Source organism: Nicotiana tomentosiformis, chromosome 9, assembly GCF_000390325.3.
Source record: "Nicotiana tomentosiformis chromosome 9, ASM39032v3, whole genome shotgun sequence".
Classification (NCBI taxonomy): Eukaryota; Viridiplantae; Streptophyta; class Magnoliopsida; order Solanales; family Solanaceae; genus Nicotiana; species Nicotiana tomentosiformis.
In genome coordinates this window covers 90,367,716-90,392,707 of record NC_090820.1, presented here as the reverse complement: position 1 = coordinate 90,392,707, position 24,992 = coordinate 90,367,716, and the positions used below count along the sequence as shown (strand labels likewise).

The window sequence follows — 24,992 nt, the reverse complement described above, 5'->3', positions numbered from 1 at the left end:
CCTATCCGAGGGAGTAGAGAGTTTGTTTCCGAAGTGTGTGATTATAAAAGTTTTTCATTATAAACTAAATTTTTTTAAGTTAAATTATTTTTAAATATATAAATATATTATTTTTTAAAAACGAACTAATAATGAAAATATGTCAAATAAATTGAAGGGGAGGGATCTTTAATGCTTGCTATTTGTGAATTTTACATGTTAATCCACTATTAATGTAATTTAATGGATTATGACATACAGTTATCTATAGTGGACGATTAAGTAACTAAAATAATCTTTACAACGATGAGGCGACTTGAATGTTACGTGTGCCGCCACTAGTGGACAACTTTTTGACTAGAAAATGCACCGCTGATTTGACGACTAGCGAGTCCGTGAACTTTGTACGCAATTAGACGATGGAGTATTTAACTTTCTTCCATATACTCAATTAGAATTACCGAAATGTTAGGTATTTCTTTATCTTTAATTAGAGCTTTTGTGTTGGAGTCCTAAATATGGGTTCGAGCCCGAAATATAAAATTGCCTTGTTTTACGTTACACGAATCTGAATTTAGTCTGGTTACAATAATATCGGGTGTAAATCATAAAAAAAGACTTTCTTCTTCAGTATCATCAGAGGTAAAAAAAAAACTTTCTATATTTGTTTAGCTTCAGCATCATCAGAGGTTCAGACTGAGAGAAAAGGAGATGACTTTGGGACTGATAAATGCAAATCCAGTGGTTCACGCCAAAAAGGAGAGGATCGCTCGCCCTGAAGATCATCACGCCGTTGATGCTCTCGACATTTATGATATCCTTTTTTCCCGAGCTCGTGCCTGCAATTCCTAAACTACGTCGTTTTAGTTTGGAATTTTCTACTTGTACGAGAATAACATTAAAATAAATTTAAGTAGCTATTTCATTTAGTATGTTTATTTTAGTTTTTTATATGAAATTTAAATGATGAATTTTCATTGTTCAAATGTCTGAATTTAGTATGATCCTCTTGTAACTGCTAGTATTTCAAACTACGTCGTTTTTAGTTCGAAATTTTCTACAAAGAGTATAAGAAGAAAAGGAGAAATCAGGTATTTTGATGCAGTAAGCTGATTTAGGTTTCTGTTTTTTTTAATTATCTTAATTTGGATTTACGGATATTTTCGTGTGAGTTAATTGTTTATCAATTTACTGTGGTTGAATTTGAAGTGATCCTTGATTTTGAAAATTTTAATACATTTCGTAAGGGATATAAGAGATCCAGAGCATCCGTATTCGTTAGAGCAGCTGAGTGTGCTCTCCGAAGAGTCCATTACTGTTGACGAGAAGCTTGGACGCATTCTGTATGTTCAATACTGACTTATGACCTTATCTGCTTGTTTATTAATTATTATTATCCAAAAAAAACATATTGCTTGTGTATTCTTTTTGTTGATAAGTAAGCGCGGACATATAGTTTGATTTATCTATATATATGTATAAGGGAGGAAAATGGAAAATTTTATCTATATCGTGTTCAATTAGCTGATTGGTGACTCATGTAAAATTCGAGTTAGTCATATAATTTATCTTCGCTGGTTGGCGAATGGCGATTGAAATTTTAATCACTGTTGAAAATCCCGTGTATTTTTGGAGTCAGATTTTTGGGCTCATTGTTTAGAGGTGAACAATTAAGCCATATATTTGATGGGAGGTCGAGCTCTATTGAGTTAACATTTTCGGATGGAGTTTTACCTCCCTGATTTCACTCTAGCAGGTCTGCGATATGATTCCACGTATTCTGAGTTAAGCTTGGTTGCTCGATTCTAGTTCACTTTTCACTCTCTGGAATTATTTGACAACAGATTTACCAGAACGTACATACTTATGTGCAATGATTTCTAACATGCTTAATCATTCCTGTTAAAAGTTACCTGGCTCACTAACATGAGTAGCAAATATACTAGATACCTAAGCAATTTACTAGAATATGAATATGCTTTTATAAAGAGCAATGTTGTCAATCAAGAAGAAACAACAGAAAAGACCCCCCACAGTAGAGCCAAAACAGCTTTTAACTTTATAACTTGGACTCTCGCTTAAAAAGCTGTTTTTTCCTTTTTCAGCAAAATGTCCGTAATAGATAGACACAATGGAGTTGTCTGCACTGATTCTTTGCCATCTTTTACCTGTGAAAGCATCACTCTTTTCAATCCCATATATATTACTAAGAACCAGCTAATCTCCATGCATATTAAATGGATGCTATATACCATGTTTTGTAAAACCTTAAAAGAAAGCAATAAACTAGTAACAAATTATTCCTAACTTTCCTAACTCATGTTGGTTTTGCGTATTCTACTTTTTCTTATTGTTCATAGGATTACTTTCACCCCAACCATCCAGCATTGTAGCATGGCAACTGTGATTGGCCTTTGTTTGAGAGAGAAGTTGAAGAATTGCTTCCCTCCTCATTTCAAGGTGGTGTTCCTTAATCTGACTTTGATCGCAGTAAAGGTTCTGTTATATATTGGGCATTTACGGTAGTCTATTTGACTTGACTAGTCTGAGTAAAAATATCTAGTTTTGAGACTTCTCTGAAACATCTCGCATATGCTTAGCAAAGGACTGCTATTTTAACGAGTAAAGGAATGTATGGATTCGAACGAGCAGGGTAAAATGGTGTGTGCATAACTGCATATAACTGGGAAAGAGCATACTGGTATAATTCTATTTTCAAGGAGCATCCTGCAATAAATACTTGCAAGAATAACAAAAAAATCACTTTTACTCTCATCTAAATATTTCGAAGTCTCGCTTCTGTCATTAAGAATTTATATTATAATTTTCCTTATAAATCCTAAGACGTCCCACAAAACTTTAGTTGTATTGTCACAATTGTGAACTACTATGATTATGCTAACTTCCTTCTAGATCAATTAGCTGACCTGATAAGTTGTACCTGTACTTTATCATGGTTACCTTCTGAAAAGTCTAAACAGTTTCTTCTCCTTTCTAATTTGGTCATTCAACATGCTTCCTATTTGTTAGTTACTTATTAGTTTTTTTTCTGATAGTTAGTTGGTTATTAATTTTTTGTTCTAATTTCTAAACATTAGTTTATGTCTTAACAAAGTCTCACACTTTATCAGTTATCACTAGTTGTAGTTTCTTCATGCTTGAAATTATAACTAGATTGTCTGTACTTTAAGTGCTGATAGAGATTGAGTGGCATGATAAGAAGCCAGCACTTATTACAGGTTTGCCATCTGCTATATATATTTGCTATGCCGAGATTTCGAAGTTTGATGAGAGTGACTTAATATCTTCTGGTGTGGAACAGTGGAAATCGTGGAAGAGTTAAGTCTACACCAACATCTTTCGTTAAAGATTAAAAAATTATATTGATTGAAGAAGCTTATGGAGTGCTAGAAAAGTATATGGGATAGGTAGAGTAGAAATAGGAAAGGTTTTTAAAAAACGTAAGAGGAGAGATAGAGGAAAAGAGAGGAGCAAAGAGAGAGTAAAGGCTATCAATTCATAACATGTTCATTCCTCAGGTTTTTCCAAACCGAACGAAGTGCATGAGGACTAAGTTGCTCCTACATGGCAGTTTAGGTGTCGCACCCGTGTCGACACGACACTAGTATGGGTGTGGGTATGGGATCCGTACCGGATCTGGTCAAACAATTTTGGGTACTTTGACCACGACGGATCGAAAAATTCGAGACGAGATACAATTTGATTACCGAAATCAGAACTAAAACTAGGGTAAATTTGAAGAATAACATATCTTATCTAGGAAATCAATCTTTTACTTATCTACAACTTGAGAATAAAAAGGAAATCCACACTTTACAAGCTATACGTAAGTATTCCACAAAATTTCTCATAAATTAGAGAGATTTATATATATTTTAATTATTTTTAGCCGGATCCCCGCACCCGTATCCGTACTAGGATCTGTATCCCCGAATCTTAAAATTTACATCTTGAAAGATCCGACCTCTAGATCCGCACCCGTGTCGGACACCTGCACCCGTGTCCGAGCAACTTAGCATGAGGATATTACTTGAAGTATATAAGGGTCTTATTTATAGGATAAGGAGGATCTACAATTTAGAACTCTTATCGTCTCTAATGAAAAGATTAAACTATCTCTACCTAATGTATAAAAGATTAGCTTTAATTGAAGGATGATTGTAAATAAAATCAAAGATAACGACACAAAATATTGATAATGATATCTTTCATCTAAATCTTTCCCTAAAAAAATTCGACTCCAAATTCCAATAACTGGAAAGTTGGTGCAACCACAAAAGATACAGATTAATGAAGTGTCCCCGTTGATTATCATATGATGGTTGATCCTTCCACTTATTCACGTATATGTTCAAACTACCAATGTAGGAAAGAAGAATATATCTGACAATCAATGGCAAGCATAATACTGAAATCTTCATTTTTGACCAGGGTTCTACAGAGAGGGAGATAAAGAGCTGAGATGATAATAAATTTGCTTAAATCTTAATCTAGTAAATCTTTTGAAGTATTCACTTTATATTTTCAGGTTAGCTGATGTGTTTAAGAGTTGATCATGATTAGGAAAAAGAACATGGACATTGACACCAAAGGATGATGTATGTCACGACCCGAAATTTTCACCTTCGGACCGTGATGGCGCCTAACATTTCACTTGCTAGGCAAGCCAACGTTAGAATAATATTAACAAATTTTTAAACAATCTTTAAATTATTAATAATCAAGGAAACAAAAGCGGAAGCAAAGTTTGAAATATAGTGAAATAATACATAAAAATAACGGTGTCTAAATACCATCCCAGAATTGGTGTCACAAGTGCACGAGCTTCTAGAATAAATACAAATAAATGTCTGTATAAATAAAGCTGTATGGAAATAAACACACAGCTAAAGTAAAATAGACGGGGACTTCAGAACTGCGGACGCCATGCAGTTATACCTCAAGTCTCCTCTGGTAGCTGAAATCCGAGCAAGTCTATGGTACGCCGCTGGGACCAACTCCAAAATCTGCACAAGAAGTGCAGAGTGTAGTATCAGTACAACCGACCCCATGTACTGGTAAGTGCTGAGCCTAACCTCGACGAAGTAGTGACGAGGCTAAGGCGGTTCACTTACATTAACCTGTACGCAATATTAGTAACAACATCAATAATAGAAATAAATCAGGTAACTCATTTATAATGGTTGAAGCCAACTCAGCAGTTATAACCAATTATCATTTCCATAAATTCTGTTGCAGCGTGCAACCCGCTCTCACAATATATTCACATTCAATTATGTTGCAGCGTGCAACCCGCTCTCCCAATATATTTCTTTTAATCAAGTTTGTCATGTATTTATTTCAATCAAGTTTATATATAGACTTTTAAATAAGTCTGTTGCGGCGTGCAATTCGATCCCCCAATATTGACTTTTTAATAAGTCTGTTGCGGCGTGCAACCCGATCCTCCAATATTGACTTTTTAATAAGTCTGTTGCGGCGTGCAACCCGATCCTCCAATATTGACTTTTTAATAAGTCTGTTGCGGCGTGCAACCCGATCCTCCAATATTGACTTTTTAATAAGTCTGTTGCGGCGTGCAACCCGATCCTCCAATATATATCCATTTCAATCAATTCTGTTGCGGCGTGCACCCGCTCCTCAAACATATTCATTTACCAATTCTTATAGAAGAAATTTTCCCGATAAATGCAACAATTAATATAAAACTATAAGACAACAAGCATACAATAATTATGATTTAATTATGAAACAAACAATGACAAATAGCAAATTATTATGGAAATCAGGGAGAAAATATGCAGTTTAATATTTAATATGTTAAATGTCAAATAACAATTAAGACACATAATTCAAATAGCATGTAACAATTAATGCAAGAATTCAAGGATTAATGTTTGACAAAGAATAGGAGAGAAACAATTATTATAATAATTAATTCATGATTTAAAACAATTTATGATTTTTCAAGTAAGTAGGCAAACAGTCAATTTGACGATGTATAGACACTCGTCACCTCGCCTATACGTCGTTCACATGCATTTCACATAACAAATAATTTAAGGGTTCTATTCCCTCAAATCAAGGTTAACCCCGACACTTACCTCGCTTTGCAAATTCCAATCAATTATTCAACCACAGCTTTTTCTTTTAAATTTGCCTCCGAAAGCTTCAAATGTATTCACAAACAATTCGATATATTTAATACGAATCATAGGAATTAATTCCATATGAATTTACAAATTTTTCGGATAAAAATTCAAAATTCATTAAAATATTCGGCAGTGGGACCCACGTCTCAAATTCCGAAAAAACTCGCGAAATTCGAACACCAGTTCCGATACGAGTTCAACAATACAAAATTTGTCCAATTCCGATATCAAATGGGCCTTCAAATTTTAATTTTTCGTTTTTGGAAGATTTTAGAAAACTCTTATTTTTCTTCCATAAATTCACGGATTCATGATATAAACGAGTATGGAATCATGAAATATAATCAACATAGGATAAGGAACACTTACCCCAATGTTTTCCCGTGAAAATCGCCTTACCCGAGCTAAAAAATGGGAAGGAGTTGAAAATGGGTCGAAACCCTATTTCCAGAACTTAAGTTTTGTTTCTGGGATCCCTTCGCGTTCGCGAAGGTACTCTCGCGAACGCGAAGCACAACTTTGTGTTGTCCAACTTTTACTCTTCGCGAACGCGAAGCTTGCCTGGCTTGGCCTTCGCGAACGCGAGATGCCCTTCGCAAACGCGAAAGCAATTGACCTGGCCAGTCTCTTTCCCTTCGCGAACGCGAGGCTTAGATCGCGAACGCGAAGTTTCGCATCCCAAGCATTCGCGAACGCGTTCTCTCTGTCGCGAACGCGAAGCACAAAATGTGCCAGCCCCAATTTGCTCTTCGCGAACGCGAGACTCCCCTCGCGAACGCGAAGAAGGAAACCAAAAGCAGGTTTCTGCAGTTTCCTCAAGTCCAAAAATGATCCATTAACCACCCGAAACCAACCCGAGCCCTCGGGGCTCCAAACCAAACATGCACCCAAGTCCTAAAACATCATACGAACTTGCTCGCGCGATCGAATCGCCAAAATAACACCAAGAACTACGAATCGGACACCAAATCAAAGGAAATTTTCAAGAAAACTTTAAAACTTATATCTTTACAACCGGGCGTCCGAATCACGTCAAATCAACTCCGATTCTCACCAAATTCGGCAGACAAGTCATAAATATTATAGTGGACCTATACCGGGCTCCGGAACCAAAATACGGACCCGAGGTCAATAAATCCAACATCAGTAATTTCTTAGAAATCATTAAGCTTTCAAGCTTTTAATTTTTCATCAAAATTCCAGATCTCGGACTAGGAACCTCGGAATTCGATTCCGGGCATACGCCCAAGTCCCAAATCACGATACGGACCTACCGGAATTGTCAAAACACTGATCCGGGTCCATTTGCTCAAAATGTTGACCAAAGTCAACTTAGTTGAGTTTTAAAGCTCTATTTCACATTTTAATCCATTTTTCACATAAAAACTTTTCGGAAAATTGTACGGACTGCGCACGCAAGTCGAGGAATGATAAATTGTGCTTTTCGAGGTCTTAGAACATAGAATTACTTATTAAATTTAAAGATGACATTTTGGGTCATCACATTCTCCACCTCTAAAACAACCGTTCGTCCTCGAACAGAGTTAGAAAAAAAGTACCTGAGCTGGTGAATAAGTGTGGATATTTACTCCGCATGTCCGACTCGGACTCCCAGGTAGATGCCTCTACCGGCTGACCTCTCCATTGCACCCGAACTGAAGGATAACTCTTTGACCTCAACTGTCGGACATGTCGGGCTAGAATAGCCACCGACTCTTCCTTGTAAGTCAAATCTTTGTCCAATTGGACTGAGTTGAAATCTAACACATGGGACGGATCACCATGATATTTCCGGAGCATAGACACATGGAACACCGGATGAACCGCTGATAAACTAGGTGGTAATGCAAGCCTGTAGGCTACTTCGCCCATCCTTTCAAGAATTTCAAAGGGTACGATATACCTAGGGCTCAACTTACCCTTCTTTCCGAACCTCATTACACCTTTCATATGTGAAACCCGGAGCAATATTCTTTCTCCAACCGTGAATGCAATATCACGAACTTTACGGTCGGCATAACTCTTTTGCTTAGACTGAGCTGTGCGAAGTCGATCCTGAATAATCTTGACCTTATCCAAGGCATCCTGTACCAAATCGGTACCCAACAACCGAGCCTCTCCCGGTTCAAACCAACCAACTGGCGATTGGCATCGCCTTCCGTATAATGCCTCATATGGAGCCATCTGAATGCTCGACTGGTAGCTATTATTATAAGCAAACTCCGCAAGTGGCAAGAAATGATCCCAAGAACCTCCCAAGTCCATAACACAAGCGCGGAGCATATCTTCCAATATCTGAATAGTGCGCTCTGACTGTCCGTCTGTCTGTGGATGAAATGTTGTACTCAACTCCACCCGCGTGCCTAACTCACGCTGTACAGCCCTCCAGAAATGTGAGGTAAACTGCGTACCTCAATCTGAAATAATAGACACGGGCACACCGTGAAGGCGGACAATCTCACGAATGTGAATTTCAGCTAACCTCTCTGAAGAATAGGTAACTGCCACTGGAATGAAATGTGCTGACTTGGTCAACCTGCCCACAATGACCCAAACTGCGTCAAATTTTCTCTAAGTCCGTGGGAGCCCAACAACAAAATCCATAGTGATACCCTCCCACTTCCACTCAGGAATTTCTAACTTCTGAAGCAAACCATCAGGTCTCTGATGCTCGTACTTAATTTGCTGACAATTCAGACACCGAGCTACATATGCAACTATATCCTTTTCCATTCTCTCCACCAATAATGTTGCCGCAAATCTTGATACATTTTGGCGGTACCTGGATGAATAGAATACCTGGAACTGTGTGCTTCTTCAAGAATTAATTCACGAAGCCCATCCACATTAGGCACACAAATACGACCCTGCATTCGCAGAACCCCATCTTCCCCCACAACAACCTGTTTGGCATCACCGTGCCGCACCGTGTCCTTAAGGACAAGTAAATGAGGATCATCATACTGCCTCTCTCTGATGCGCTCATATAAAGAAGACCGAGCGACTGTGCAAGCTAGAACCCGACTGGGTTCTGAAACATCTAACCTCACGAACTGATTAGCCAAAGTCTGAACACTTGCAGCTAATGGCCTCTCACCAACCGGAATTTACGCAAGACCGCCCATACTCACAGTCTTTTTACTCAAAGCATCGACCACCACATTGGCCTTTCCGGGGTGATACAAAATGGTGATATCATAGTCTTTCAACAACTCCAACCATCTCTTCTGCCTCAAATTAAGATCTTTTTGTTTGAACAGATACTGAAGGCTGCGATGATCAGTAAATACCTCACACGAGACACCGTAGAAGTAATGCCTCCAAATCTTCAGCGCATGAACAATGGCTGCCAATTCTAAGTCATGGACAGGATAATTCTTCTCATGAACTTTCAACTACCGCGACGCATATACAATTACCTTGCCATCTTGCATTAATACTGCACCAAGCCCAATGTGAGATGCGTCACAATATACCGTATACGATCCTGAACCTGTGGGTAATACCGACACTAGCGCTGTAGTCAAAGTGGTTTTGAGCTTCTGAAAGCTCAACTCATACTCGTCTGACCATCTGAATGGGACACCTTTCTGGGTCAATCTGGTCTTAATAGTTGTTCATAATCAATTACAGAATCGTCAATTAACTTCATGTTAACAAAAAAAAATCTCGTTTCAAACCTTCACAATACTAATAACGAGATGCGAGGCATGAAGACTTCATAATTATTTACCCGCACATTTAACGCCACCTGGGCGGGCACCTACCTCGTAGGTTACAACTCAATATTACAACACGAATTTGGCAAGTATGCACAGAGAATTTCATACGAATATTTTTCAAATAAGCCTAGCAGGCATGACTCCCTATTAGTACTATAGTACAAATTTAATTTTCATTAGGGAGAATTTAAACACAAGAATTTTTATCACAAGGATCTCGTCCTTATATGACTTCCACCGCAGCTCATAGCCCGGTTTAAACATATCAATTTATTTTAAAATACGAGGACCTCGGCCTCAGTTCTGAATCACAAGTAATATGCACATCTTGCCAATCGAAACTTTCCATATTCTCCTTTTAAATAACTTTCATTAAACAAAATCACAACACATAATGAACCCCACACTGGTAGGGCATATAATTCACAATTTGTAATTAATTATCAGTAAATTATATCAAAACTTACCGAAATAAGTACCAGAAAGGCACCTTTAGCCTCACAGATCTTATTAGAGTCCATCATGGAATGATAGGTGTAGTCATCTCCATAAAACCTCCCAACAGAAGTAGACACATAAGTAGATTATAGAATTACGAAGCCCACTCATAAGTGGAGCACAATAGGAGGACTCGTCTTGATACTCAGAACCGAATCAAGTTAAGGAAATTATTCCTTTATTTTAAATTGAGGTCGTACCTATAACGACACCATCTGAAGTAACGACCTCCACCATACCATAAAACAAATATAACGGCTGGGTCTCCACCTCTAGGACGCCTTCTACCCGCCTGTTCTCCACCCTTAACTGGTCGTGTGGGTGGTGTAGTAACTGCAATGGGGCACGTAGCCTGAGTGCTTTGATGAAATATGCCTCTCCCAAGTTTGGGACAATTTTCTCATGATGTGCCTAGTATCGCCGTATTCATAACAACCCCTTTGCGGGTTTGGCTGCTCATATTGAGTCCGTGCCAGATGACTGGAATAACCATCGTAGGAAACCCATGCAGGTGGTGCATTAAAAGAACTTACTGGAGCACCCCGGGTAATCCGATGTGCGGACTGGGCTGGCCGACTGCCCGAGCCCCTGCCATAATGATTTTTCAGTAGAATCCACTGAATCCCCCAGAACTTCGAAGCTTCTTGGTCTCCTTATCTTGGCAATTTCTACCACTAGCAGAAATGAAGTATTAGTCTGCAGCTCCTGAGTCATACAAAATTTTACGATCATAATAAAGTCCTTTAATGAGTCTGTGGACTCACTCTCTGGCTGTAGGAAGCAAAGTAGGAATATGACGGGCTAACTTATTGAACCCGGTGGCATATTATGACACCGTCATGGTGACCTGACGCAATCGTTCAAACCCTATGCGCTATGCATTACGGAGAGTTCGGGAAACAAACTCTTTCAAAAGCATTTATGAGAACCGAGCCAAGTGGGTGGTGTTGTATTGACTGGTCTGCCCTCTTCATATGCTTGCCACGGACACCTGTGGAGAATTATCTCTCCCAAGACCAATTTCTTCTTTTGTCATGCTGACTCAATACTGTTGAGCTGACCCATTTCTTAACATACTCTTCGATTCTTCTCAGAGGTAACCCTTACCCCTATTTATACACAACGATCACAAAAGTAGAGCTCCATACAGACAAATTTTGGCATAAACTACATAGTCCAGAATCTCGTCAACCATTGTACTTCCTCCGAAGCACCCCAAAATCTGCAACCGTGACGTCCACGCTGAGTAGACCTTCTGTAAATTTAATGTTGTTTCTCTAACTCCTTTGGTACTGAAGTATAAGATTATTACGGAGGTGGACATACCGCAAGTCCCAACTTTATTCTCTACAAGATCTCAGGCCTTAAACACATGTAAATTTTGGAAGAACCTTTCAGTACCACATATATACATTTCAGGCCAAAACTGATATAACACATGACTCGCAATCCATTCATTGATAGTGGACTCCCCCACTCGGCGCGAAGTCATAGTTCATCACGTCCGATGGTCCACAATACTAACCTTCACAACTCGTATAAATCAATCAGATTCCTAGGTACGTTGCACCCCCCACATTATTCACTGGGTGATCTCTTTATACGTCCGCATCTTCAGTCGGAATCACACGTTGAGGCAATGTTTAAGCATCTCTGGCTCCCTCGTAATTCATCTGCGGCATCACGAACCGTCGACGCACAACTGATATTGAGTGCGCAATGTCATACACGAGTAGATACAAAGGAATGTGAGATATAGGTTTCAAGCAAAATCAATGTCGCACGATAAGGAATGAAAGAGGTGATATTGTTCCTAAACTTCATAGCCTCTGAGAGATAAGTACAGACGTCTCCGTACCGATCCTTCAGACTCTACTAAGCTTGCTCGTGACTCGTGAGACCTATGTAACCTAGTGCTCTGATACCAACTATCACGACCCGAAATTCCCATCTTTGGACCGTGATGACGCCTAACATTTCACTTGCTAGGCAAGCCAACGTTAGAATAATATTAACATATTTTTAAACAATCTTTAAATTATTAATAATCAAGGAAACAAAAGCGGAAGCAAAGTTTGAAATATAGTGAAATAATCCATAAAAATAATGGTGTCTAAATACCATCCCAGAATTGGTGTCACAAGTGCACGAGCTTCTAGAATAAATACAAATAAATGTCTGAATAAATAAAGCTGTCTGGAAATAAACACACAGCTAAAGTAAAATAGACGGGGACTTCAGAACTGCGGACGCCATGCAGTTATACCTCAAGTCTCCTCTGGTAGCTGAAATCCGAGCAAGTCTATGGTACGCCGCTGGGACCAACTCCAAAATCTGCACAAGAAGTGCAGAGTGTAGTATCAGTACAACCGACCCCATGTACTGGTAAGTGCTGAGCCTAACCTCGACGAAGTAGTGACGAGGCTAAGGCGGTTCACTTACATTAACCTGTACGCAATATTGATAACAACAACAAATAATAGAAATAAATCAGGTAACTCATTTATAATAATTGAAGCCAACTCAGCAGTCATAATCCATTATTATTTCAACCAATTCTGTTGCAGCGTGCAACCCGCTCTAACAATATATTCACATTCAATTCTGTTGCAGCGTGCAACCCGCTCTCCCAATATATTCCTTTTAATTAAGTATATCATGTATTTATTTCAATCAAGTATATATAGAGACTTTTTAATAATTCTGTTGCGGCGTGCAACCCGATCCTCCAATATTGACTTTTTAATAAGTCTGTTGCGGCGTGCAACCCGATCCTCCAATATATATCCATTTCAATCAATTCTGTTGCGGCGTGCACCCGCTCCTCAAACATATTCATTTACCAATTCTTATAGAAGAAATTTTCTCAATAAATGCAACAATTAATATAAAACTATAAGACAACAAGCATACAATAATTATGATTTAATTATGAAACAAACAATGACAAATAGCAAATTATTATGGAAATCAGGGAGAAAATAGGCAGTTTAATATTTAATATGCTAAATGTCAAATAACAATTAAGACACATAATTCAAATAGCATGTAACAATTAATGCAAGAATTCAAGGATTAATGTTTGACAAAGAATAGGAGAGAAACAATTATTATAATAATTAATTCATGATTTAAAACAATTTATGATTTTTCAAGTAAGTAGGCAAACAGTCAATTTGACGACGTATAGACACCCGTCACCTCGCCTATACGTCGTTCACATGCATTTCACATAACAAATAATTTAAGGGTTCTATTCCCTCAAATCAAGGTTAACCCCGACACTTACCTCGCTTTGCAAATTCCAATCAATTATTCAACCACAACTTTTTCTTTTAAATTTGCCTCCGAAAGCTTCAAATCTATTCACAAACAATTCGATATATTCAATACGAATCATAGGAATTAATTCCATATGAATTTACAAATTTTTCGGATAAAAATTCAAAATTCATTAAAATATTTGGCAGTGGGACCCACGTCTCAAATCCCGAAAAAACTTGCGAAATCCGAACACCCGTTCCGATACGAGTCCAACCATACAAAATTTGTCCAATTCCGATATCAAATGGACCTTCAAATCTTAATTTTTCGTTTTTGGAAGATTTTAAAAAAATCTTATTTTTCTTCCATAAATTCACGGATTCATGATATAAACGAGTATGGAATCATGAAATATAATCAATATAGGATAAGGAACACTTACCCCAATGTTTTCCCGTGAAAATCGCCCAAAAAGCGCCTTACCCGAACTCAAAAATGGGAAGGAGTTGAAAATGGGTCGAAATCCCATTTCCAGAACTTAAGTTCTGTTTCTGGGATTTTTACCCTTCGCGTTCGCGAAGGTACTCTCGCGAACGCGAAGCACAACTTTGTGCTGTCCAACTTTTACTCTTCGCGAACGCGAGGGCTAATTCGCGAACGCGAAGCTTGCCTGGCTTGGCACGCGAAGGCAATTGACCTGGCCAGTCTCTTTCCCTTCGCGAACGCGAGGCTTCGATCGCGAACGCGAAGCTTCGCATCCCAAGCCTTCGTGAACGCGTTCTCTCTGTCGCGAACGCGAAGCACAAAATGTGCCAGCCCCAATTTGCTCTTCGCGAACGCGAGACTCCCCTCGCGAACGCGAAGAAGGAAACCAGAAGCAGGTTTCTGCAGTTTCCTCAAGTCCAAAAATGATCTGTTAACCACCCGAAAACAACCCGAGCCCTCGGGGCTCCAAACCAAACATGCACTCAAGTCCTAAAACATCATACGAACTTGCTCGCGCAATCGAATCGCCAAAATAACACCAAGAACTACGAATCGGACACCAAATCAAAGGAAATTTTCAATAAAACTTTAAAACTTATATCTTTACAACCGGGCGTCCGAATCACGTCAAATCAACTCCGATTCTCACCAAATTCGGCAGACAAGTCATAAATATTATAGTGGACCTATACCAGGCTCCGGAACCAAAATACGGACCCGGGGTCAATAAATCCAACATCAGTAATTTCTTAGAAATCATTAAACTTTCAAACTTTTAATTTTTCATCAAAATTCCATATCTCGGGTTAGGGACTTCGGAATTCGATTCTGGGTATACGCCCAAGTCCCAAATCACGATACGGACCTACCGGAATTGTCAAAACACTGATCCGGGTCCGTTTGCTCAAAATGTTGACCAAAGTCAACTTAGTTGAGTTTTAAAGCTCTATTTCACATTTTAATCCATTTTTTACATAAAAACTTTCCGGAAAATTATACGGACTGCGCACGCAAGTCGAGGAATGATAAATAGTGCTTTTCGAGGTCTTAGAACACAGAATTACTTATTAAATTTAAAGATGATATTTTGGGTCATCACATTCTCCACCTCTAAAGCAACCGTTCGTCCTCGAACGAAGTTAGAAAAAAAAGTACCTGAGCTGGTGAATAAGTGTGGATATTTACTCCGCATGTCCGACTCGGACTCCCAGGTAGATGCCTTTACCGGCTGGCCTCTCCATTGCACCCGAACTGAAGGATAACTCTTTGACCTCAACTGTCGGACCTGCCGGGCTAGAATAGCCACCGGCTCTTCCTCGTAAGTCAAATCTTTGTCCAATTGGACTGAGCTGAAATCTAACATATGGAACACCGGATGAACCGCTGATTGCAGAGAGTTAAGAGACCCGGTACCTGTGATGGTGGGAGGTAGCTGGCACCTCGTGGAATTAGTCGAGGTGTGCGCAAGCTAGTCCAGACACCACAGTTATCAGAAAAAAGATTGGAGAGGGTTAAGAGGAAGAAATCAGATAGGTAGTGAGCAGGTGAAGAGGAGAGATTCTTACCTTCTCAAGAAGATTAAAAAGAAAGTTAAAGGGGAGATAGAGAGATCTATTCATAAAGTTCATCCTCAAGTTTTCAAGTGGTCTACACAAAGTATATTAAGATCTTATTAATAATAGGAGTTCTGAATCCCCGTTAGAGCTTTTCACATAATTAGGACTCTCATATAATAGATAAGATTTTATCTTTAACTTGAAAACATAATAAACAAAAAACAAAATACAATGATAGGTCATTGTGATAATGATTGCTTTTATTATATACATCATAAGCTCTCCTCAAATTATGTTCGCTGCATTCGATGAGTCCTGGAAGATAATTAAGATCGTGCTATTCTAAGATTGACTTCTACGACAAGGTGCACAACTATAGTGATTCAGATCTGCACAACTTCTATGTTTGATTTCCTCTGAAGTGCTTATTTTTGTGGTGTGACAGGTAGATATAAAAGTGGCTCCTGGATCTCATGCGGATGAAGACTCAGGTAGAGTTAATTTAGAGTACCTCATTATTTTTTTGAATTTGACTTTTTAAATTTTATTGGTGGAAATTTAATTTTTAATTGCTGCAATACAAGTCCTGACTGAATTCGTCTGTTATTAGCTTCATTGAATCGTTAAACATGGATGCTTCCCATTTATAGTACGATCTGATAAATGGGGGTTGACAAATCTTTCTATCCTTGTGTTATGACTTATTACCTTCTCCACTGAGTTGAAAATACGGACTAGTGAGTCTGTTCACGAAGACAAAACAGGCCATGACAAGTTAACTTGCAAAATACATTCTATTCTACCAAGGAAATCATATAAGCTCTGTGCAGTTGTCTATGGCATGCTGATTCTGGGACAACAGAGCAAATGCTGGAGCATCGGAAAGCAGTATTTATGTTTCCTGATGTATGCCAATGTAGCACTAAATATAAATTCCTCTCTGAGCTTCAGAACTTCTAGAATTGGTTCAGCTTCTTAAGTAAAACACTTCAATCTTAAACATTTTCTATTACCATTCTCTTGCAGTTAACAAGCAGTTGAATGATAAAGAACGGGTTGCTGCTGCCATGGAGAACCCGAATCTTCGCCAGCTTGTTGATGAGTGCCTCTATTCGAGTGAGCTTTAAAAGAACTAGTATGTTTTCATTTCCTAACAAACTGTATAGTCGGTCTACCTAGCTTTAACAAATGCCATCTGGACATGGGGATATGTTCTACGAGATTCAAACACGCTGAAACAAGGAGCAGTGATCAATCTGTAATTCAAGCAAGTCTACTTGCAATGTGCCTTGAGGCCGACGAACGTATGTAAGATGCTTTCCATGTGAGTAAACACTAGATGGAAGCTACCTTTAAAAGTTTGTAAAATTTACCTAGTGACAATGGTGCCTGTTCTTTGTGTGGGCAAAATTTGTAGAATATGACAATGCATCGGCAATTATTTACGATATACTTAGAGGCGGTGCCATGATTTGAAGTTTATGGATTCAAGATTTTAGTTTTTTTAATTTACTGGGTTCTAAATTAATAATTTGTAGATAGTCAATTGATTTCTTAAGACAAATACATTATTTGGACTAAAGCTATTGGGTTCGGGTTCGAGTGAACCCATAATTGAAGAGCTAGCTCCGGCAGTATTAGTTTAAAGAGAAAAGATCTGCAATTGTAACTTTTGCAACTAGTCTCCAGTTTATAACTTCTCCAAGAAAACTTTTGAGTCTAAAGTATTGAGTTCTTTTAGCAAGTCTTCTGACTTGTGCAATCTTGTCATCTGATGTATATATTTCTCGTGGTCCCTTCATATTACAAAGAAGCTATATCTTATTTTTTATATTAATCGATATTGATCTCTTATCAATACATAGATTTATAAATGAATTGTCATTCATTGCGAACTATGCCATATCGTCTCATAATAATTGAGGGCTTCAAAACTATGGGTGTTAACCGGACGGACTGGTCCGGGTTGGAAAAATCCGGGTTAATTAGGGCCCGTCCAGGTTCGGAGCGGGCCGGGTTACTTTTTTTTTTTAGTATATTATGTTTTTCTTGTTCAATGTTATTGATAATTAAGTGTTTGCAAACTTTTAAGGCTTAGAATTAAACTTTCAAGTTAAAGTTTAAAGTTTTAAAATTGAAAGTAAGTGGCTACAAAAAATTATTTAATAAGACCAATATGTAAGGATCAAACTCTGAAGGCTTTCGTTTTATATTTTCATTGAATAATAAATAATACTTCAAATTAATTTTCAAGTTCTATTTTATTTTTTTACTTTTAAACTTGCAAATTAAAAGTTTACAACAACTATAAAAAATAAGAAAGAGTACATCACATATTTTGCATCATTTTTGTAAGTTCATCCGTGTCAACATGAGGTTCTTGGTTTCCAGCATTGCTTGAATCGGAACCATAAACCATTATATCTCCAATTTCTTGATCCTCCGCTTCATCTACCTCTTTACGTCCTTGATTTCGCCGTTTTGATCTTATCCACTCTCTGAAGCACACTAGAATTTCCAAAGCCCAATGAATGGCGAGTATCTCCTAATTGCTGCCTTGCTTGGCTAAATGCGCTCTCTGATGCGACTGTTGAAATCGGCACATTTAGCACGTCTCGAACCATGGCAGAAAGAACAGAAAATTGATTTGAGTTGCTCCTCCACCAACCCAGCGGTAGAAATACCTTTGTGCGGGGCTCTGGTGACTTTTGCAAGTAGAATTGGAGTTCATCAATGTTCCTGCTACTGGTTTGTTGATGCTCTTCTAGTGTAGACTAAGTCAAATAATCTTAAACACCATCATTATCCTCCAAAGCACCAGATACAGATGTTGAAACTGAACTTGAAGGAATATTTGCATCTACAGCAGCAGAAGCATCAACAATGTTAGCATAATAGTTATATAAAGTTTGTAAATGTTTGTGTAGATCAGAAATACAAGTTTCAACATCAGGAGTTTCAATTGGTCCAATATCCATATAAACATATAAAACAGTGATTAATTGGCGACAAGTGGCAATTTTGATAGAAGGGTTTAAATAGCACCAATTAGATAAATAGGGGAAATTGGGTAGAAATATTTCTTAAATTTATCTAGCATAGATTCAACAACCGAAGCATATCCTTCTTTCTTCTTCAAATTATGGATTAAAAGAGAAATTTCAGCAATATGAACTAAACCATTTGCTCCAGATAATAAGCTCCAGAAAACTCAAGTGTAGCCACATAAAATTTTTATAAAACTTTTACATCTTCAATGACATCCCAAGTTCTAGACGTTAACAAACGGTTAGGATCGGTACAATGAGAATTAGCAATTTCAGTTATAGGCATTTTATATTTATGATAACATCTTAAGAATAAATAAGTATAATTCTACCTAGTTAATATTTCTTCAGGCATGAGTTTTGGTTTTAGTCTATAGTCCATACTGTACACATTTTTCCTTAAATGCATTTAATCTAGCACTTCTATTATTTTCTTGAATTACACCAACAGCTCTTCTAACTAAAGTGATCTCATCTCTAAATAATTCAAGGCCACTCTTCACAATTAAATTATAAATATGACATGCACACTTAACATGAAATATTTTAGAAAGTGGTGGGTGTTTATGCAATTTAAATATTGTAATAGTAGAATTGTTGTTAGAAGCATTATCAAATGACATACACAAAACTTTTTCTAAAAGATAGTAAAATATAACTTCATGGATAGTATTACTTATAAATGCACCAGTATGACTTTGATCTTCATCATATGGTGAAGCAGCAAAACTAAAAGGTAACCATCCTAAAATAATCATTTTAGCTAATTCTTCCCGATCTTTCGCTATATCGTATTTACCTATTAAACTGTCAATACCCGGGTTAAGTTTTTGTTGCCCACCTTCCTTATCAGCACCCCATGCAATATGATTGTTATCTACCATGTGCCTACGAAGTTGACCCGTTCCCCCTTGCTTACCTCTGGCTTCATGTTTATAAGCTTCCTTACAAATTTGATATCTTACATAATATTTATCTTCTTCTAGTCTTTCAAAAACATTCCAACACTTACTTCTTAATCTTCGATTCCTCTTAATAGGGAGGGGAGGCCTACCTGTATTACCACGACCTCCACCCCTAATATTTTGAGTTTGACTAGCATTACCAAGTGTATCTAGTGGTGTTTCAAGATTATCAGGTGATTGAATATCATCTCAATTATCATCTATACCATAATTTTCTTGAAGTTGCTCATAATCTACATTTAAATTTTCAGGTGAACTTTCAGAAATATGTGTAAAACTACTAGAAGAACCAACACCACCTCTTGATTTTTTAGAAGTTTTACTCTTACTACTGCCACCCCAACTAGTACACATTTTTTTGGCTGCTCTAAATATATCCATTATGTAAATTAAATTAAAAAATTAAATTAATAATTTTAAATAATAAAATAAAATATACACCAAAGAAGAGAAAGAGATGGAACGAGTGTACCGGAATTCCGGATGCCGCACTAAATTTGATATCAAACTTCAGTTGATAGACTGATACTTGATATTTGATGATATTGAATATTGATACTAGATTTCACTTGAATACTTGATATTTGATAATTATAATTTTGTAGTGACTAAAGTAAATATTTGATGAAACTTGAAATAATAAGTAATTGAGAATTTAAGAGCAATAAACAATATTATCAAGAGAGAATTGAGAGAGAATTAGAGTGGTAAGAGAGCAAATTGTGAGGAAAAAATGGAGAACAAGAGGGGCTATTTATAGCTTTTAAAAGGTTAAAATTATAATTTATCAATTATTAGGGGCGAGGGGCTATTTTCTCAAGGGGTAGGCCGAAATGACCATTTTTGCAAAAAATGATCGTTGCCCAACAATCATTTTTGAATTTGACCGTTGGCAACGTCAAAAAATAAATAATAAAAAAAAAATAGTTACAACGGTAACCGGGCTAGACCGGGTTGTAGCCCGGTAAAAATCCGGTAAAGGGGAACCGGGCTAACCGGGTTCCGGGGCACCGGTTACCAAAAATTGTTCGTTCCCGCCCGGCTACCCCTCAACCCGTCCCACACCCCTACTGTACCGGGCTGTTATTGTGCTGGCCCGGCCCGTTAACAGGTATATTCAAAACTAGAAACTTAAATTGAAAAGGTTTAAAATTAGATGACATGATAGTTCATGTGGTAGTTGTATTTACTATTTAGCGGATAATAGTTCTGGGCTTTAATTTTGATAGAAATTCATGACATGTGGTTGGAAAAAATAAGCTGAAATAGCTGACAATGAGAAGAATTTGCAGGCAATGAGTGGTTTACTATATCTATACATTATCAGTGCATATAACATAAGACTTAATTATCAGATATAGTCGTAAATGTAATATCTTTGGACAATTAATAGCCGGTTTAGTCAAGCCACAAAAATCAGCTTATTTTGATAAGTATTTTTTTTTTCTCAAAAGTACTTTTTGTGAGAACCGGTTATGTTTGACTAATTAATTTGAAAATCACTTCTGAGCAGCAATTAGTGTTTAGCCAAACTTTTAAAAACTGCTTTTAAGTGTATTTTTCTCAAAAATGCTTTTCAAAAAAGTGATTTTTGAAGAGAAACTATTTTTTTCTCTTTCTCCAAAACTGTTTCTGCTTCTGCTCAAAAATATTTTTTCTTCTTCTTAAAACTTGGCCGAAAAAAAAAATACTTTTTGCTTTGGAGAAGCTTGGCCAAACAGGCTATAAGCAGTGATATCCTTCTTTTCACGTCCAAACAAGCATAGATCTACGAATAACTGTGTTGATTAGACCCCTTATAATTAAATCATTGAGACGTCCAAATATAATGAGTATTTAAAGTATCCATCAACTAAAATATATAATTTACTACTTAGTGACAAATCACCAACTCATGAGTCCTTACAAGTCTTGATTTATAGAATTGAAAAATATTTGTCCCAAATGCATGCATCATTAGAATTTAGAAATGTAAACAAAATATTCTCATCAGTAACACTATACAGGGCGAATATTCCAGAAGCTTCTACATATTGGTGTCTAAATACGACGATTGAGATTGCTCTAATTTGGAAATATACTCAGTTTGTTGTTGTTGAAAGGGTTTGCCCATGCTATAATTAAGGGCCATCAGCAAAAATGTCTTGGAATTTAAGCGGGATGATTATATTTTTGTGACGACCAAAAAATAACATCCGGCAAATATATATGTTTTGTATATTAAGCATAAATATACATATTATATACAAAATCAATGTATATATTTTGTACTTTTGGGCTACCACATGTAATTATTTTGGCCGTCGGGCTAAAAAATAAAATTAAAAAAAATTAAGCTATATGCGGGATCTATAGCTACTCACATTCATTGTTTACTTTTTCTAGCCATATACATAAATTATACATTGATTATAAATAATTATGCACATATAATACATAAATTATGCATATATTATACTTCCACCGGCTATTTTTAATTTAAGTGATTGGATTAGCGGCTATTTGAGTTAATTCTTCTTTTTAAAAAATGGCTTTGGTAATGACCACTACCAACTGTTGAGTTTGGTAATTTGGTATTGAGAGGTACAACTTACCAACTTGAAAAACTTGAACCCATATATTCTTCTTCTCTTCAAGTAATTTTAAAGTACTATTGGGTCTTCAATTGACTGACTTTTAAATTAAAAAAAAAACACATTCAAACAAACTAGGTTACGATCGTATTCCCTAAAAGAGCAATAAACCAGCAATCATTAATTTGATGCAGTAGTTGAGAATAGTAAAAGAGCAATATGGTTACGAGCGTATTAATTCCCTAGTTTGTACGCACTACAAATAGAATTGGATATATACACCCCGTCTCATTTTATGTGAAGGTATTTGACTGAGTATAAGGATTTAAGAAAGAAAGAATTTTGGAACTTGTGGTCTAAAAGAAGTTAGTATATACATTTGTTGGGTTATAAATCATCTCACTAAACGTAAAATGAGAAGTTTAAAGTTAAATTGTTTATAAATATAAATAGATTTAGTTCTTCTTTTAACAGACTAAAAATAAAATTGTGTTACATAAAATTTGACAAAAGGAGTAATATACCTGATAACTTAATTTACAATTGTAAACTTGATCAAAGTGACAGGAGTCAGGAAAGCAAGAAGACTAAAATCATGCCATCAGATAAGTTAGTCTTACTTTATACCCTTATTTTTTCTGAACTTTGATTTCTAAGGGGTCATTTGATTGGTTGAAGGTGTTACAAAAACAATATAATAATATTTGGTTGAAGTGGTTTCAAAAACAATCTCCACATAGCTAATGTGGTGTTAGGTTAATCATGTAAGAAACAATAACTTTTGCAATTTGTGCAGTGTGGCAATATTAAATAATTCTCATGCTTATGAGGGATAAAATATTAAATAAGAATACATATATATTAGCAATATGAAGATGCATGAAAGTATTTAAAGACAAATATATAGGTAATTCCAACATAAAATTTGGTTTAATAGTATTATTTCATGGATATTCGACCTAAGTTATAGTTGACCCATACCAAAGGAAGGGGTCGTTTGGTACATGAGATAAGAATAATAATTTCGGGATAAAATTTGGGATTAACTTTATCCCATATTTGGTTTGAGATATTAGGGATAACTTTTACACTAAAATGATGGATTAGTTATCTCATATAAAGGTGGGATAACTAATCCCATGTGATATCCCACCCTATGAATATCTCGGTATATCTCACCTCATGTACCAAACGACCCCTTAGGGTATTGGCCGAGCCCCCCTTCTTTGTATTCTCTCTATTTCTTAATAAATTTCAATAATTAATTAAGAAAAAAAACTACGCACATATACTGTGTGACAAAATTCAAGTCAAAGATGCAAAACACAAGCTAGCTAGTTTGTCGCCAACCACTTTGAACAATATATATATAACAAAATAATATTTTTTTCAATATTACATAAACAAGTATCAATTGTAAGATATTACACCCACCAAAAAACACTAATCTCCAAGAGAGAAAAATGTCATAGCATAAAGAGTAATAGCGAAGAAAAGATCAAACAAAATATGGATGTCACATATGGAAACTTGAAGCTAGAGAGAAAATCGTCAATTAGAAAGTTAGGAAGATGCAGAAGCACGCTATTAGCCTCAGAGTTAATTCCTTTAGGAATTGCTAATAACACAGCTTACGAGAGACTTTCCCAATCTATGAGACTTGTTGATGAAGAGTACTCAAACCCTAGAAGCCATAATAAGAGGAGGAAGAACAAAGCATGGGCATTTCTCATGAGGGTATTTGCTTTCAAGAAAACTACAATTAGTGACAGCGTGATATGTGAGGAAAGTGGACGGAGCCATATGAGGTGGAAGTCTCACGTACGTACAGTTCTCTGAGAAGGGAGTGATTACCTACTGGAGCGAGAGCCTAAACGAGTGAGGCGAGAAGATCTTGATCGAAAGCTTCACTATTCTAAATAGTGGTGCATAGAAGTAGTGGTGCATAGAAGTGGTGGTCGACAATGCTTTGTTATTAGGTGATTCATCTTTCATTTCACTTCTTTTCTTTTAATAAGTCCTACTATTCCAAAAAGAATGACAATACTTTGTTATTAGTTTGTTTAAAATGAATGTTATCTTTCCAAATTCGAAAATAATTTGACTTGAATTGCTATTTTATTTTAATAATAAACTTTTATAGTTATATAAATGTTATATTATATATGCTAAAAGTTACGAGGTTCAAAAGTCTTAGTGTCATACAAATATCTTCGTGTTTGGTCAAATAGGTTCGCGTAAATTAAAATAATGAAAAATTATTTATTTTCATCTTGGTTTCTTTTTTCAACTACACAGAACAAAAACAAAACACGTCAAATTAATCAAATCAAAACGAAGCTAAAAGACATTGCTCCGGTACTTTTTATTTTACATTTAATCTTGACACTCAAATTGAGAAAATTATTTGATACTCCCTCCGTTCCATAATAAGTGCTTTTTGACCTTTGGCACATTCATAAAGAAAATACGAACTCCTAGAGAGGAAAAAATATATTTACTAAATTATCCTTAATTAATATTTGCACAGTGTTACTTTAACACATTGGCATATATAAATAAGGGTAAATTTTGAAAAAATAAAATTAATTCCTTCTTGATTATGTAAAAGGACAAAATAAAAAGGCTAAAAAGTCACTTGAAAGTTTCGTAACTAGACAATATTAAATAAAATAATATATATATATATATATATATATATATATATATATATATATATATATATATAT

At 36.4% G+C, this 24,992-nt stretch overlaps 1 protein-coding gene across 1 annotated transcript; it reads left to right on the top strand.

Moving 5' to 3' along the window:
* The first annotated feature begins 433 nt into the window (after positions 1–433).
* LOC104111969 (protein AE7-like 1) lies at positions 434–17,186 on the top strand. Its single transcript, XM_070185737.1, has 5 exons — positions 434–795; positions 1,219–1,322; positions 2,340–2,439; positions 16,124–16,169; positions 16,705–17,186. Exons 1-5 carry the CDS (start codon positions 691–693, stop codon positions 16,803–16,805), a joined length of 456 nt encoding a protein of 151 aa, XP_070041838.1. The 5' UTR covers positions 434–690; the 3' UTR covers positions 16,806–17,186.
* Positions 17,187–24,992: the final 7,806 nt, after the last annotated feature.